This window comes from Oryzias latipes, chromosome 9 (genome assembly GCF_002234675.1).
Source record: "Oryzias latipes chromosome 9, ASM223467v1".
Classification (NCBI taxonomy): domain Eukaryota; kingdom Metazoa; phylum Chordata; class Actinopteri; order Beloniformes; family Adrianichthyidae; genus Oryzias; species Oryzias latipes.
The window spans coordinates 10,389,165-10,407,894 of NC_019867.2; the positions used below are offsets into that span (position 1 = coordinate 10,389,165).

General features: G+C 38.4%; 1 protein-coding gene across 4 annotated transcripts in view; it reads right to left on the bottom strand.

Moving 5' to 3' along the window:
- Positions 1-18,730, bottom strand: part of ccser1 (coiled-coil serine rich protein 1) — a 128,605-nt gene that overhangs the window by 41,935 nt on the left and 67,940 nt on the right. Inside the window, exons 11-12 of one of the 4 annotated variants that reach the window (XM_011479004.3) lie at positions 12,291-12,339; positions 6,082-6,114 (exon numbers count right to left, since the gene is read on the bottom strand). The exons of 1 other annotated variant lie outside the window; for it this stretch is intronic. In XM_011479004.3, coding sequence (XP_011477306.1) covers positions 6,098-6,114; positions 12,291-12,339 — 66 coding nt within the window. In that variant the 3' untranslated portion in view covers positions 6,082-6,097. The remainder of the gene's footprint in view (positions 1-6,081; positions 6,115-12,290; positions 12,340-18,730) is intronic. 2 more of the 4 variants (XM_020705831.2, XM_011479006.3) reach the window with 2 other exon arrangements.

Here is an 18,730-nt window from a genome sequence, read left to right on the forward strand (position 1 = left end):
ATTGGTACAGGAAATAGTGTGATTGTGAAATCAGACACTGGATAGTGGGTTCTGATTAGTGTCCTGTCATCCTCAAGTTTCCCCAAGAAAAATCTCTCACTTCTCAGAACACAGATAAATGTAGCGCAGCCATACATAATCAGCAAGCATGGTGGAGAGAGAAGAGAATGCATGAATGTGGAGTAAAATGAGCTGAATGAAGAATGTTCTGTATAAATGTATTAACCCATTTGCTATCGGGGATCATTGGTAAAATGAGACAACAGATGAATTAAGCCTGTGGATGCTTGCTGCCCCAATGACCCGAGAGGTAAACATCTTGGAGGATCCCACATGTATGAAGGTAAATATGCTCCAAAAAGAACGCACTTGTAGATTTGATCTCAGAACCTGTAATATAGGTGCTGCGCGGCACCGCGCTCCACCGTTGCCGTGCTGTGCAGTCGCCGTGGCAGACCCACGTTTGACTCCGCCTCCTCTAACCCTCCCTCCCCCCTTAGTTCCATTTTCGGAGACAGATCAGTTTTGACCCAAGTTTCTCACAAGGAATGTGTCACAATTCAGAGCGCAGTTGTAGAGCACTTGTGGTTTGCGCCAGCAGATTCGAGCACACGCAGAAGCACATTTGAGCAGTTGTGATCACACATTTGAAGTTGTAACTCTAAATGAACACAAGCAAATGGGAATTTGTCAGTTCACAGCAGAAGATTTTTACACACAGATGCAGATTTTTGGTGTACAAGTTGTCACATTCTATATTACAAGTTCTCAGATCATATCTACAAGTGTGTTCTTTTTGGAGCATATTTACCTTCATACACATGCTCCTGGAGTCAGTGTGATATTAAAGACCCACTCCAATGAATTGCGTTTTTGGTGTTTTTAACATTTTCATGTCGCATTTTTCTGATGATGGAGGATATTTATTAGGAGACAATTAAGCTAAAAAGTGCGTTTTGAGTATTTCTTTATTCAGGAGCAAATGAAAACATATCTTTTTAAAAGCAGCATATTTGTCATGTGGAATATATTCTGGGAGGGCCACAAGCTCTCTACTTTGCTCCATTCTAATGCATCCACACATAGATGACTAAATCCATGTCCGACTTTGTTTTCCTCGTCCGAGCTACCTTAAAACTGTACAGGTGGATAGCTTACATATTGGTCGCCATTTTTGTTGCACTGGTAATGTTGGGTTGAAGGTGTGTAAGCATAAGCTACTAGGAGAGCGGGCAAACAGAGAGCTCTCAGCAACGAGGAGGGTAAGGGGGAGGTTGCTTTTTGCCAACAGACCCACCTCTGTTCAGAGGCGATTTTTCTAATGAACCATTGTCACTCTACAAAAACTGTCATAGAATCTGACAGATTTTTTGATTTTGGCTAAAAACTAAATAGCCACGGGGGACGCTTTTGAAATGGCTCAAAAGATGATTGAAGTGGGACTTTAAGATGAAAATGTGTTAAAAGTTTAAAAGATAAAAAATAAAGACCACTGAGAAAACATGAAAAACAGATAAAGATTCAAATGAAAAAGTATGAAAACATGCAAAGGTCCCTTTATATAGCTGCTGTCAGATTAAGGGAAATAACATTTAGTAAATGTCCTGCTTTGCTGTGACATAAAAGACAGGAAATGCTCCCTAACAACAGTAATAGTTTACAAGAAATTAAATATCTTTTTTTGTTTATTAGAAAGGGCCTTTCTATCTCGAATGTGCTGTTAAGAAATGTCTAGAGAAATCTTGTTACCCCTCTGGTTCTGCTTCATTGTAGACCACTGACAATTTAATCGATTCCCATTTTAAGATGAAAAGTATATGTAGCAGACACAAAGTGCTGCTAAAGCATTTTGGCTGATAAGAAAAACTTAGTTTGTAGAAATAGAAAAACTTTTTTATGTCCACAAATGCATTCCCTGCATCTAAAAAGTGTAAGAGACACTTGCACATGTTTTATTTGTCATTTCACACTCTTTGGCTTATTAGTCCTTTGTGAGCAGTGAAGGTTTAACACTAAAAGATGCATAGTTTAAAATGTATAAAAGCTGATATCACACTTTGAATTCTGCTTTCTGCAATAGGAAAGGTGACATTCAAGATTCTTTTCTGTTTAACAGCCTTTTTCTTGTACTTCTTCGACTATGCTGCAAAGCAGAGTTTTAATTTAAATAGTGATTTACCCTTTAATCCCAGCTCACCACATAAGTTTGAGAGGGAACTTAAGGTTACCACTGTTTTGTTATTTTGATAAATGCAATATGATCTGAGCATGTACGGGTGTAAAAGCTGGACTCCTTTCTCCGCGATAACAGTCTTAATGAGAGAATTGCTGCCTGAAGGCCTGACATATCCTTTTTCTCTTCCACGTCCGCTTCACTTTCCCTTTTATTTCCACCATGCTGAAAACCCCTGCAACCACCCAACATTTCTCCATGTCTGACCCCGGCTCTTTTTTCCATGTGGCGTGTACTCCCTTTTAGATCGCTTCTATCCCTTCCTCTCACAGGCATATTTCTACTTTAATGAAACAGATGTCCCTTCATTAATAAAGCCTTGATCTAACATAGTAATGAAGGACTGAGAAAGAGATGAGTAGAAGACCGTGCACAATATGGGATGTGTGTGCTTTGCTCCTAGCGAGAGAACACAACACTACATAATTCATCTAACTGTTAGGAAATGCTTTCATAAGCTATACAAACAAATATTGTAGATATTGAGCTGAACTGAGCTACTAATAATACAAATGAAATGATGTTAATGATTTTAGACACCCAGCTAAACCAGAATACATAGATATTGATTATGCAGTCAAACAGAGTACACTAAACACCTGAGGCACAAGCACAGATTGAATTCCTAATGGCCACTAAAGTGTGCTGTAGCTAAAAGAAGTGCTTGGCTAGTTTCAAGGAGAATTTAAGAAGCCTCCTGTTGTGCTCATGTCTTCGCCCCTTGAGAGCACCAGATGCTGAGACGCATCAGCTGTTCAACCACTCTAACACCAGCGCAGACACTTCACAAATATGGACACCATCTTTCCACAAGCAAACAAAGCAGATATCACATGAATGCACAGATGCACCAGCATGACAGCGCAAATTAACACTTCTAATGCTCAGCTTAAGGCTTTACGAGCTGTGCTGGTACAACTGATCAATCAATCCAGGCTTAATTTTCAGTGCCCTCTGAAGCAAACAATGATCTTCATATCCCAGAGCAGATCAATCAGCCCAGAAACTGAGAACAGGAGAAAGTAGAACTACTTTTCAACACTTTCTTAGCTGTTAAAAACTGGCCGTTACTGTTTGCTTGCTTCATAAGATTATCCAATGCTTATTTTTATTTTCTTTAGTCAGTAAAGCGAGCGGGGCAGCAGTGGCTCAGGAGGTTGAGCAGGTCATCCAATGATCAAAGGGTCGGTGAATCTATCCCCGCTCCACCCAGTCAACTCTCGTTGTGTCCTTTGGCAAGACACTCCACCTGCCTCCAGTGTGGCTCCACTGGTGTGTGAATGCATATGAATGTGATGTGATGGTCAGAGGGACCGTAAGCACAAACTGGCAGCCACACCTACCATCACCAAGCATGCATGAGGAGTGAATGAATAATGGACACATTGTAAGCGCTTTGAACGTCTGGAAAAGCGCAGATAAATCTAATCCATTATTATTATTAGTCAGTAAAGCATTTTTTTTAATGAAATATTAAGCATTTAAAATCAATTAAAATCGTCAGAAAAACTATTAACCATTTTTTTCTAAGTGAAAAAACATTTCCATAAGAGTTTGTCGAGCAATTCTTAAGGCCTGCACATACCAGATGTTGTGCAGCATGTGGCATCACATGATGCTTATTAGACTTAGCCTTTGGACATACATAAATTAATAGGCTTGTTGGTACATTTCAGTTGTTAGCTTGAATTATACCATGGTCCGGGTAAATACTCGATTCTGATTGGCTGCTGGGTGTGCATTAAATAGTGATATACCACAGTAATAACCGCATGGTGAAAAAAGTTCCGGTCACCTAGCTTAAATGTTTTGTATCACTGCGCCAGCTTCTTTAAAACAACCTTTTGCTTCATCATTTGGACAAAAACAAGCGGTAAGAGGTGAACTTTCTCTCTGAACTCGTGCTTTATTCAACCCATCGGAAAGATCAGCATATATCGCCGAATCTTGACTGCAGCGGTGATGCGGCACACATAATGCACACTTAGTCTTAACCCTTACTTAAATTTGCGGTCAAATGTAAATTTAAATATTCAAAAACCAGTTTAACAGAGATGAGACTTCTCTTTTCTCAGGTTGTTGAGAGAAGTAAAAAGAATAGATGATTTACATCGGTGTCTCCAAACTCTTATAACTTCATAAAAGCTCAAGTTAAATGGGCCTAAAATGTATAAAATATAACAAGAAACCCTTTGAATGAAACCCTTTCACTAATGTGAAAGATGCAAAAGTTATTGCAGGTTCAAAAGCGGTAAAGAGTAACAGTGTTTAATTTAAAAAGTGGATTTAAGCTAATTCAGTCATGTGACAACTCCGGAGTGTGTTTTTTTTAATGTCACCCCCCCCTAGTGTCTATTCTTTAGACAAATAAATTTAGACCCAACCTGTCTTTCTTTACTGACTGGCAGAAAGTTGGATTTTTGCCAAGAAGTTCCTTAATCGAAGCAAAGTGTTTTTTCTGTAAATAATGGTGCTAGATAAAGCTGCCTGTTAGTGACACTTTATTTAAAAAAACACACACACACTGCCCTTTAACCTGCACATCTCTTTTTACTTTTATATTTACTGTGAGCGTTGTGCTGGGCTCCAATGATAAATGAAACCGCAGTTGACTCACTCTTGACAGGAAACCGCAGACATTTCTGTTTAATTTCTGTTGAATCCAATCTAATTATAGTGAATAATTTATGTCCTCAGTTAAATCAAAAAAACATTTAACCCGCTCCTCTTCTAAGAAACAAATGTCAGAGGCGTTTTCAATAAGAGCTCATCTGAAACAAATTTAAAAGGTTTGGTAACTGTTGATATAACAACTGTTTTAGCAGTGGATCAATGGGCTAGTGTGGGAAAATTCAGTACTGAGGGCTTAAGTACAGACAGAAAAACAACTGATGTGAATTGAAGAGAAAGGTTGATTTAAGAGAATCTTGGAAAGTTAATTGAGCCAAAAAGGGAAACACATTCAGCTAAAATGGCAACAAAGTTCATCACTTCGTGCCTTTAAAAAGGTTATCTGAGAGTAGACAGTTTTGGCATGCAAATCCCGACTGAGTCCCATTAACTTGTTAGTCCAAAGAGAATGACATATAGCTAATATGTTATTAGAAAAACAAGATTTTCGTAAAAAAGAAAAAGAAATCATAATAACTAAATGTTTGTTTGAAGAAAAGAATAACAGTCAAAAGGGGTAATATTGATACGTATTTCTGGAATCAGATAGAAATTATTTATCATCTGAGGAATATTAAAAATCATGCTCCATAGACACTGAGCGTACAGAAATCTGAAGTAGCTGTTTTCCAGTAAGTCACTCCCCCCCGTTTTTTTGTTTTTTTTAATCTGTTGTTCTGATTTCTCTTACATTCTGTTAGACTGTACGAATAGAATTTAATTTCCATTTTCAGGAATGGAAACAGGATGATGGGAGACTTGGCAAGGACGAGAGCCACTTGAGAGCACTGCTTGGGATTGCAACAGTGAGATCAGATTTACCATAACGAAGGTAAATCAAATGATCAGCCGTCTTGATTGGAAGGAGAAACAAGCTAAGCAATGTATGGTTAGGAAACGATGAATAGAGGGCAGGTGTCACATACAAACCTGGGCCACTTGTGACTCATCCTTGCCAGAAAGACAATTAGACTGTTAAACAGCCTGTAGTCTGCCAGATTAGATCAATCAAGAAGTAAAATGTGGTGAAAAAACATATTTATTTGATTAAAAGGTTCTGTAGAAATTATTGGCAGAATAGAAAAATACTATATATCGTGACATCATTAGTAAAAAAGGAAAATTTGTGAGGAAATAATACCCAGGAATGCAGAGTGACCCATCACAGACAGCCCTACCTGTTGTATTCCTCCGTCATACCATGCTGCTTACTGCTTCCGAACAAATGGATGAAGACATGCAAAGATGGGGAAACAAAAGAGAAGACACAAACAAGACGCCATAATGAGATGAGTAAAGTGTAACATGAGCATGGAACACACATAAAAACACAACACATCATGATAACTGGGTGGGATACTAAGGGACAAAAGGTTGTATTTAAAGGAAAAATGATGCAGATGCTGCAAAGTAACGAAAACTGGATCAGGTTAGAGGAATATCATTACAGTCATGTGTTCACAAACAGAATTAAATCTTTTAAAAGCAGACTAAAAGTTGTTTTTTTGGTTCATGTTGTGTTGGATGATTGATTGTCATTGTAAACTCAATATACAACCACTGCAGGAAGAACCTAAAAACAATGTTGGTATAAGTTATACAAACATCAGAAAGAAACTGGTTTGATAAACAGAAGAAACTAAACCTGAGCAGCTCGTCAAACCTATGAACAAAATAATAAATATTTAACTGAAAAGTGAAAAAAGCCACATTGGTGATACAGTTATGCAAACATAAAGCAACACAGGGAGATATAAAGCGAGAAAAAGAGTGTCAGTAGAACGCTGAAGTAAAAAAGGCATGTGAGAGGAGAGGCAGAGAAGAACGGTGAAAACAGCAACTCATGGAGAGGATGCCGGAACAGCAGGAGGTCTGAAAAGGGGACAGCTGAGAACACAGGAAGGTGAAACGAGTCAGGGAGCAGAGAATAAGACGCACTCTGTTTAGTTTAGGATGCTCTTTTCAGGCATGGTTCCTAGTATTGTATCTAGCAATAATAAAGATACAGCCACAGCTCAATGGTGTTCAATAGAGAGCTCCCAAATGTTGTCATTTGGAACATGACTAATAAAAGTTGTATAACTGTTTTAACCTTTAAAAACATGAAAGAGCAGATTTTCACTTTGGCTTGGGTTTGGAGTTAAATACTGTATATCACTATACCAGATCTGCTGTTGCATCAGACACTATTTTTACTTAACAGAAATATTACAAAAATCAAAGTAAAGAATTTGTCTGAGGTCAGGCCAATTGACCTCTCTTGGATACATTTACCTATTCTCATAAAGAATGTATGGTTTATATCCAATAGTTTGATCTTAGAGGACCTTTTTATCTGGAGGGTCCCACTGGACTCAACACACACATTTGATCCGATTAAACTGTAAACACACAACTTAAATGTATTAACATTTCACCATTAATATAGTAGTTTATTCTAAAAAGCAGAATAAATTAAAAGACAGACAGGAATGTGTTTGTTCCTCCTGAGAGAGCACTGAAAAGAAGCCAAAAAGCTTCCTTCATGAAGATGAGAAATTGTAAGTCAGCACATGACATCCTCTTATGCAGATCTGCGTGTATGGCTAAGCTCAGCATCTCCCGTGACTAGCCATGCTTTCATTTGATTGTCAACTTTCTTACACTCCACACTGAATAATATCCTATTATCCAGTGAATAATGTGCTGTTGCAGTTTCTCCTCTCAGGTTTTCTTCAGTTTCCCGACCTCTTCATCTTTAACCCGTCTCCTATTACAGTACATTTACCTTTTTTCTTTATCTCTGAAGTTGTGCTACCCCACTCTGCCTTCAACTATTATTTCCTGATCACAATTTCATTCCCTTTTATTTGATCTGTACTATTTAAATGTATTTTCCATATTAACTACTTAAAGGAGTCAGTAGCGCAGCGGTAAAACACTGATGAACGCTTTAGCGGTTGAACGGTGTTTTCAATATCAGCCCTGCTAATGGTTTCCTTTGTGCAGGTAATACTTTTCCAGGCTTGCTCAGCCCTCCTTTCTCTGCTTCTTTTCAACCTCCCATCTTCCTATGCCCTCTCTGTTACTCTTTCTCCTTGCATTCTCTAACTATCATCTTTTTATTGTCAAGATGTTGTATCCTTCTCCCCTCCTGTCCATCTGTCCTGCCTCCTGCGTCCTCCGCTGTACCCAGTGTCATTGTTCAGATAATTATTTATTAAAGTGTTTGTGTCTGCGGCCGTCTGTCTGCGGCTGCCATCTGTGCCTGGTTAGGTGTGCGCGCCTCCCTGTGTCGCTATGTCCTGCCCGTGGGGGGAAAAAAGCCAGCCATGGGGTCACATCTCTGAGATTCCCACACAAGCACGGACCCACAAAGCCTGATGCACACACTCTGCTGACAGGCCCCCCTTTCCCCATGCACTGCCCCCGGGGCTATTTGGGGTTAGCAGGAAAGAGAGCCTCACAGCAGTGGCCACCAAAGTCCCTTCTGTCCTGTCCTGTTAACTTTGTTCTCTTCTGTCAGCACTGAATATGAAAGAAGGTGGAGGCAGCAGAAGTATTTCCTCTGAAAAGTTATTTAGGGGACACAGTAATAGTTCACAAGTATGGCACACAAGGAAATAATTGCATATTACCATGGATACTTTGCGGGTCAAATTATAGGTATAATTTGTTGCATCTTGCAGATGGGTTTTCAAGATGTGTTGTGAATCTGTAAACAGCCTGGTGGTGCTAATAAATGAGCAACTACTTATTGTTTCACCAGATAAAATTCTTATTTGAGCATAAGGCAGTCACTCATTATGTGAAATGTCAGAGGAAATTTATAAAATCCAGCATATGGCACATTAAGATTATACCATGCTTTAAGCATCCTAACCTACACAGAAGCGCTCTGACAAAGTGCCATGCTCAACATGTAACATGACGAGGCAGGAGGGAAGGAGAGACAATAACAGCAGAAAGCAAAAATAGAGAAAAATAAAGGAAAATGAAGAGAGAGGGGGGGGGGGTGGTACAGTTAAAAGGATTCAGAGAAAGCCTGTGGGACTCTTAGTTCATTGTGATCATGCTTTGCGGATCTCAATAAGTTAAAAGAACAAATATTCTCCATCTTCTCTCCTCTCTCTCTGCTTGTCGCACATGTCATTCCAAGTCCCCTGCCGTTCATTCCCTCAACATGATCTCTGCTGGCTTTTTGCTTCTTGGCAGGCCATCGTTCTAATTTCTTTCTCTTTCCACAGTAAGTTTTTCAGCACCTCTAATTTTTTTTTTTGCTAATTTTAACCCAGCATTCTTCCGTCTTCATTTTTCTCCCACTTTGCTTTTTTTTCCCCCCAAAATCTTTTCCTACTTCTAGGCTATAAATCTTCCCTGTCTTATTGGTTGTTGCAAGAATGTAACTTTCTTTCTTACAAGAGGACTGGGAGGTGGGCTGCCAGAGGAGGTGGTCACAGTGGCCTTTATAAAGGAGTTGAGAGGAGTGTGGGTTCTTCCTCGGGGACTGTTCCTCATTAGTGTGAATGGTACACAAGAGAGCATGTGCAAACTGTGTGTATATGTGTCTGTTTGAGTGCCTCAGTCTATAATTAGGAGTCACAGTGAGTAGCGCGGTGGATCACAGTTAGATAAGTGCTCTGGCAGCACGCCAGCACGGGAGCAAGCCTCACGCATGCACACATTCAAACAGACGTGCACTCCCCACAGCTCCCACCTCTGTGGGTCTTCTATGACGGAGCAGTGCGGATGTTGGAGATGTTTCGGCTTCAGTCTCCTCTGAAAAAATATCACCCGCAGATGACAGGGATCAGTCGGATTTATCCAGTTTTATCTTGAAAATAGCCATCCGCTGAGCTTTCCATGCATGCACGCATACCTGATTCCTCTTATCTGCCTGTTTAAGGCAGCAAATCACAAAGTTACAAGGAGAAGAAGATCAAAGGTGTAATCCAGCTAAATATGCAGGTATGCAGACACAAATGCCCATAAAAAAGGGACAACTTAGCTGTTTTACAAAAAAAAAAATTAAACTGATAAACAGCTGTAAAAAAACACTGTAGCACACAGAGATCAGTTACAGTGAACAGTGCCCCTAGGAAGGCGTGAACGCACAGAAAGAAAACAGTTTCTTTATAACATCTTACACTTTAAACCTTTTTACTTGATGCCAGTATGAGTGGACCACCTGTACAACCCATGATTCAGCATTTTGTAAAAAAAAAATGTATGCTTTTTAAAGGATTTACCCTAAAAACCTTCCTCAAATACCTTGCATTTTTGGTGATACTGGTTGTTAAGGCACAGTGTAAAAACACCTCATCTTTAACAATACAGAACACCTTTATTATTAAATAGGTTACATAATAGAATCAGTGATCAAAACCTAAAAATATACCCACATATTATTGATAAAAAAATGTCTTTACAAGGTATCTGTATTCTGGGGAAAACAAGGTATGTCTCCCCTGCATTCAAGAGACAATCCAGGTAAAGAATGTGATTCTTGATGTCCCAAGAGCTGCTTAGAAAAAGATATACTGCTTGTAGCCATAGAGGTTGCGATTAATTTCACCTTGTTAAATAAATCAAGTTTAGCTCATTAATGGTGTTTGCGGGGCAACAGGTACAGAAGTGACAAATAATTTAGCAGCTCAGCTTTACTGTCAGTCTCTGAAAAAGCTTAATGAGCTACAAAAAGCAGCAAAACACACAGAGATACACATTAGAACACACACTAACAAAGGAAACAAAGGTGATGAGATCCTTTTTGCCAGGATGTTTCCGCAAAAAATAAATCAACTTCACGGACAGACATGAATTGATAAACAAGCATACATTCATCATCAGCATGGAGGTCCACGCTTGCCCTTGTGTAAATGGAGCATACAAATGAAATTTTAATGGCACTTACTGCCTCTTTATGCTTTAACCTTTAACATTTAAGAGTTTTTTTATGTAACTTAATGTGCACATATTTAAAAAAAAAAAATCTGAAACTGCATTACTTATTTTTGACACTGGCTGTGTGGTTTTTAAGTGAAATCTTTGACTTTTGAGCAAGTAAAATGTGAATACCTGTGTCTCTAAAGGCCTCTGATATTGTGTTAAGAGAGTGTTGCTGGGTGAAAGGTGCGGAATAGGATCAAACCACTTTGGATAAGGTGACAGGCCGAGGGGAGCCAGCGTGTTGTGAAAATAGGATCAAAGTTTCAAGTGCAACCACGCGCAACGCTGCAATGTAAACAGGAGAGGGGGGACTAAAATACTGCATTCACATATTGATGCTACGAATCCTACAGCATGCTACACTACAACAATTCAGAACAGTGCAGGACAGCTGACAGGGAACAGACATTGAAAAGTTTTCTGTCGTATGGTATTGTACTGTAACATAATATTTTCTGTGGAGTTTTATGACAGTATACATTCTAAATGCAAGTATATTTCAAAACGCTGGTAGCTATTAATAAGACCAATTGAAATATTTTCCATATTTCTGACAATTGACTGCCAAGTTAGTATGTAGCCTATAAGCATTGAAAGGGAAGTCTTCAATACAAGATTTTAATTTAAATGTACCATGAGCTGACTAATGGGGACCTGGTTCTACATTGCCCAAAATTTTAAACTGTAATTTCTTTTTCTTATTTTAAGGTCTTTGTCATGATTTGCAATGTGTATTTGTAATGAAATCTACATTTTCTGCATGACTATCAAGTGTTTTTTTATCTTTTCTCCTCTTTGTCACAAACCACAGAAAATATCACATAAGCCTATCAAAAAACGTCTGGCAGAAATAGGTGTTCTGCAGCATTCGCTTTAAAAACATAATCGCTGAATTTCACATCGTCTGGGTCACCATCTTTGGGAAGGATTTGCTCTCGGCTGGGTACAAGCATTCTTCTCTACTTTGTAGGACAAAGCAGTGCAGGTGGCATTCATAGCACAGAAGGTCTACATACCAGGGCTTGATTGGCTCTAAAAACAGGGTCATCGTGCTCTCCTTCACTTGATCAGCCTTCGTGTTTTATTTTTCCATTTAAAAATGAGTGAGCCTTTATGCTGAGTTTCTTTTAATAAAACAACTTAAAAATTTTATATATATATATAATTAACTTACTTGGTTTTCGAAGTTCAATAATTAGGTTTAGTTAAAAATAAAGGGCAAAAGTTTATTTTACTCTGGGTTCTTAGAAACATCATTACATTTCAATTTTGAGCGGGAAAAAAGCTGATTTGTGAAGAAAAGTCATTGCACGTTATAGACCAATCATCTCTAATTAGACTTGCAGATTAATCAAGCCTTAGTACCAAGACTCCTTGTTCTGCTATGTACTATATCAAAGTAGACCACTACAAAACACAGTCATGTCCAGCCAAATGATATCAGAACAGAGACACTCACTCAGTTGTCTCCTTGATGACAACGTGGCGCTCCCATGCGCCTTGATGCCCTAGAAGCAAAGCACATGATGACACATGCAGCAGGGGCCAAAAAAAAAGGAAGAAAAAAAAAAGATCATTTGAAAAACAAAACAAAAAAAAGAGAGGGGCGGAGACAAAGAGGAATTTCCATTAGATTGAATAGATTCAAAATTTTAACTTCCACAGACATTACATGCAAACCAACTTAGAAAACTGAGTGACAGATCCCACTGTCAAGTCTGAACCTCAATATCTTCCAATATTTCATATCGGATACCTTCAATTGAAGCTAAACCAAACTTCTTGTTATTTACACACGACAAAAACAACTATTGACAACACACTTGACAACCTTCTAAATAATTAAAAAGAATCATCAAATATTTAGAAAAAAAAAAAGAGTGTTTGACAAGAAAAATGAAGCAAGAGTCAGTTTTGGCACCAGTGTCCAAAGTATCTGAATGTTGGCTGCATGTACCTTTATTCCCCAAAATTGAGCTATCCATCATCCCCACAAACATGCTTGCCAAAATGTACAAATGTAATAGCTATTCAGCAACAATGTGCTTGAAAGTCATGCGACACGAACACAGTTTCTGAGCCACTTGGAAACATTTTGGCAAAATGCCCATCTAACAGTTTTAATAGTGTTTTGCTCCACAATTACCTATGTAATCTGTATTAATGTTCTCCCAGCTGGCAACGCTCTGAATATTTATAAGTTTAAAACTGATACAAACTGTATGGAGGAGGAAACAAAAATGCTTCAAAAAACTGTTTATACAGTAAACTGTTTTTCAGAAAGAAATAAGGCTTGTATGTGGACATAAACAGTTTTTATCTTGGTTCTACTACAGAAATCTATTTACAGAAAGTCCAATAGATTTTCAGCATTTTGCTGATTGCATATTAATGGGGCATATTAAGGGGTACTTCAGCTATAATTTGAGGTTTGCTAAGAAGCTGCAGGTGGGCTCCTTCAAAATGCAGATGCTTTGTAGAGCTAAAACCAATGTTACATAAACTTATATTAACAGTACTTGATACTGGAAATCAAGCCTTAATGGTGCCACTAACGTGTTGGTCTCATTAACCTGTGGCTTGGTTTACTTTGTTTCTTAAGTGTAATATACGCAAAGCTTTAGGAAATGAAAGTCTTGCTAAAGGAACTGTTTTTCTTTTATACAAAGACTGTAAGAACTTTTACACTTTTTTTTAGAGATGCAGAGGGCATTGTGAAAAACATTGGTTTACATTTTAACAGTGCTGAAAAGGATCATTTACGGGTTTCACAAAAGATGACGAAAAAGAAATCTGCAAGAAACTAGAAGGTAAAATTAGAAAAGAGGTGAGAGCCAAGGGTAGGGTGAAAGAGTAGCGGTAATAAAAGAAATATGAAAAGCAGAAAAAAATGTATATACAGTAGGTGAAAGGCTGATTATAATGGGAAAAAAGGGATTTTGAAATTATATGAACTAATAAATGAGAGAAGAGCAAAGGAGAGGATTATGATGAAAGCAGACAAGATCAAGATAATAAAAAAGACTAAATATTAACAAAGGGCACAAAGTTTAATATCAATAGGAATGACAGGGCGAGGAAAAAGATGCATGTTGGGTGAAAGGTAAAGTTTATGAGGAGCAGGTTTATGAGACGCAATATGAAGATGGTAGAATAGATCAAATCAAAGAAAATGGATAAATACTGTGCTTAAAGCAAAAAGAAATACAAAAAAGAGGCATCTCTAGAGGTAAAGGCCACACTACAGTGAACAATTAGGACTAAATAAATAATCACCATTAAAACATGGAAAGATGGAAAAGAAAAAGTCTAACTGACAGAAAGAGAAGAACAAAAAAATCTATATAGGGCAGAAAACTGAATTTCCTTCTCCTCTTTCTCTCCGTCTTTCTTTCTAATTTCTATCTCCAGCAGTATCATTACTCAGTAAGGACTCGTTTGTACAAAATGATCTAGTTTACAGGAATAGGAGTGGAAGACCTACATAATAACACTCAGCACTGGACCAGCCATGCCTCAAGTAAGACAGGCACATGCTTCATGTGGAAACACGGATGACGCAGAATCTTATGATCTTTTCTGGTTGTGTTTACTTATTTAGAGCCCCCAGCTCCAGGACATGTGAGGAGTTCATCATAAATGCTCTTGCAATGAAATGCCTTTTGAACAAGATATGACCATTGTGCGCAGCTGGGACAGAAACAAAAAAGCTTTAGAGTGAGTTTATGGAATCGATAGAAGAAAAGATCAAATAAGTTACAGACAATCTAAGAGTCCTGATTGAACAGAATTTAAAGCTTATCAATATGTCATCTTCATAAATGTATATTGGCTAAATATTGTGCTCCTTACAAAAAGAGTGTTATAGTTGCAACATATGTGTAATACATGATTTGAACTAAAACACGATATCTAAATCTACAAAACTATATTTGCCATTTTGGCTTTTTTAAAGGCAGATACAGGGAAAAGGGAATAAGAGAGAGCTCACCACCAACAGCTTTTGATTCCCCCCTAAAGTGTTCCCTTTAAGAATGCCCATGAAATTAGCCTGCTGAAAGAAAGCAATCTCAATCGATTCAATCCTGCCTGAAAATACCTTCACGCAGCCACCGTCCCCCCAGCTTTAAAGAGGCGCTAAGGGACATGAAATAGCTCCACGCCTTTTTCTCTAACCCCTTCTTATTATACTTTTTCCCAATTTCCTTTTCAGCCAACCACCTAACTCCACACCATGCACACACACACACACAAGCACAGAAACAGAAATCTTGAAGACCACCAATGAAAAGAAGTGGGTCAGTTTCAAAACATCTCTTTGTGTTTGGCTTCTTTAGCAAAGTCACTTAGTAGTTTTAAGTGTAGAGCGAGGCAATTTTTGGAAATGAATTTGGCAAACTGTTATGTTACCTGCTCAGGGTATGATTTCATAAACGTTATGAAGACAAGTAATTGCTTTATTGTAACAAACGCACAGATTATGAGTGAAGGTGTACAGCTGCAGCCTCTATATACACTTATTTGCTAAGCAACAACTATTTTTGACTTGCAGTGTAATCATATTAAACCTTTAGAGTCTTTTATAATAAAACTATCTTTATACTTACATGTCTTTATCAAAAATAACGTTTCACTTAGCCTGCATACTTATGTAAATCAGAAAATACATTACTTTAGTTGTATAGGATGTTTGAGGTTTACAAAAAAAGGATTTAATATGACTGCGTGTATAATGTATAAGACAGCTACACGATATAACTTTGACATAAAACTAACAAACCAGTTGCCAATTATCTGGACAAATGTCAAATGTCATTTGAAGAGATATGTAAGAGGGGAGACAAAGAGCATTTCAAGTAACTTACTTCTTATGACCTTTTTAAGCTCAGCAAAACATCGAGCGGCCTTGTTAAAAGGGGCTGGATAAGGAACTTTGTGAAAAGTTGGACAAAAGTTGAATTTGTGTGGGGAAAGTTTGGTGTGGAAGCTGTAGCTAGGACACAGTGTCCACCGGCGGGAAAAACCAGGGCAGAACTATCTCTGTTGAATTCCAGGAGCTTGGAAAAACTGAGAGAGGAGAGGACCTCTAAAGGCAGACTCGTGCACTGTCCATGAATACAAGCTGCAGTGGGCAAAGTAAGAGGACGTTCCAGAAAACAAGAAGTGAGTTTAAGGGAGAGAGGATGAGGGAGGTGGTCGACCCAGAGAAGTGATAGAACCAGCAGAAGTAGCTGCCCCACTTGTAGACACACTTTTTGTTGCGCATACCCTGTCCTTGATGCACTGGGTGCCTAACCTATATAGGCCACTTCCATGCCACGGCATCTCCCACACAGTGGCTCCTTCTCTCACTTTCACACACACATGCGTGCACACATGAGATAGGAGGGGGTTTAAAATAAGGCAGCACATGCTTGCAGCTACTGCTGAGTTAAGTCACCTGTGCTGCTAGCTTTGTTTGCTAGCGGGCAGCCAGCTGCTCCTCTAATTAAAAGCCCATCTTCTCAAGGGGCCCACATATGGGTGATAGTCCTATAATAGATAATACAACCCATACACATGAGGCTGCGAAAGAAAGAAAAAAAACCCTTAAGGTTAGATGCTGCATTAGAAAGACAAGGTAACTGACATCTTGACTTCTGGAATATGACAAAACTCATATGTAAAGATGAAATCCTCAGTGGGATCCCTCAAATTCACATTAGTGGTTGCCAAAGCATCAAACTACTGACCATAAAAGAAAAATGGACCTGACTTTTGAGTCTTTTGAGTTTAAATATCTCTTCAGAGGCACTAACTAAAAGGAATTATGTCATAACCAAATATGCTTCTAAAGGTTTACTCCAAACAAAACAGCATACAGTGTTCCCTTGCTTATTTACGGTTCAATATTCGCAGTTTCACGTTTTTGTGGATTTTATTCATTCACGTGACTCCTCCGGTTTATCACAAAAAACACAGCTCAAGACGCTTGCATCAGACTTTTGCGTCCAACGAAGGACCTGCGGTGGAGGAGTGGGGCGGAGAGGAAGGTAACGTCGACCCGTCGGCTTCCTAGCCGACCCCTAAAGAAGATTTCAAAGCTGTTTCCACCGGTTCCTGAATCATAACCAATCGAAGTTTGTGCCCCTGCACGGAGTAATGGCATCAGCTGAAATGGACTGAAGCCTGAAGAAGTAGACGGAAAAGATAATCGCAGAGAAAAATGATCCTCTGGATAAATGAATGATGGATGAAACCTGGAAGAACAAGTCAAAGAGTGACACTCCTAATGTGTGTTATAAAATACGCTACAGTACAATATACTGTTCTAAATGAAACATAAATAAAAAAACTTTTTATGCTGAGAAATACTCCAATATTCTTTAATAATTTTTTTACAAAGTATCAGAAATGTTTCAGAAAGGTTTTTGATGAGTAAGGATCGGACGACGGACATTGTTCGGCCACCAGGTGTGTGTGTGTGTGTGGGGGGGGGGGGGGGGGGTCTCCGTATTAGCAGATTCTGCGTATTTGCAGGCGTCTCTGGTCCTTAGCACCAGCGAATCAGGGGAGAGTACTATAAATGCTTAAAGAAGGTTTTAATGAAATATATTTTAAAAAAAATTAGTATGTAATAATATACTTTTCCAAAAATAAGAACTTTTAAATGCCTTAAAGTCCTAATCCAATCAATCTTTTGATCCAATGTAAAAAGTGTTCCTAGTGGTCTTTTAATTAATATTATGCTGTTTTTAGCAAAACCAAAAAAAACTTGTCATTTTCATTTCCCATTATTCCTTTGTGTACACTCCCGCTAGTTCACAGCCCCTCACAACCCCAACCTAACATTAGGGTTACAACAAAAATTGTAAGCAATATTGGAGCCATCCCACCAAACAGTTTTGAGCCTGATGCCAGCTCAGATAAGGAAAACCAAGACGTACATGGATCTATTTTTCTGCAAGTGGAGCAGGGAGCTTGTGACCTGGGGATTGTAAATTTCACGTAACTACAAGCTTGTTCAAACAGCCTTTCTTTTGTCTGCTCCTGATTCACCATGATTTCAATAGAGAATAACTCAAAAACACAGTTTTAATCTTAGTTTTCTTTAGATATGTCCTTCATCATGATAGAAAAGCTGAAACAACATGTTAAAAACATGATCTTTAAAGTCTGCAACCTTTCCACAGTCAGTTCTTTCTCTGAACTAAGAGTTCAGAGAAAAACACCTGGACTGGGACTAAGTGGTAAAATGCATTCATGGCTTCCTAATACCATGCTAATGTGCAAATTGCTGTATACTGATGAGGCATGACAAATCATAAAACACACCAAAAGCCATAATAATGAGTGATTATACTGTCTGAGACACAAACGTAACCTATTTACCTGAAATTACTTTGACACTTTCAACAGCACTTTACTGTCCTTGCAATCCAAGAACAGGACTAATGGCAGCTTTAAAAAGGACACACACATTCACAGTGAAAATTTTTTCGAATGCATATGAAAGTGCACACTAATGCATGTTGCACATAGACTCCCACACGGTAGCTTACTTTGGCCTTTGGAACTGGCAAGCCTACGATCGTTGCACAAGAAATGCATTAGTTACTGATGGTAAATGAAGCACAAGACATACATGCAATCTGTGTACTATACTGCAAATAAATGTAAAAAAGTGATAAAAGAGTAGTGAAAAAATAAAACAGTTAGTGGTACTAATCATGGCAGGTAAGACAAGATTGTAGGCTTAATTTAATTTAGCTTAACTCAATTTTGATTGCATGATCTAACCTACTGACAAATAAAACACAATATAAAGAAAGTTAACACAAAACTACAAAACAAAGCAGAAAATCTTTTATGAAACTTGTGTATGTTCATCCATTCAATTTAGGCCCCATAAAGCTTTTC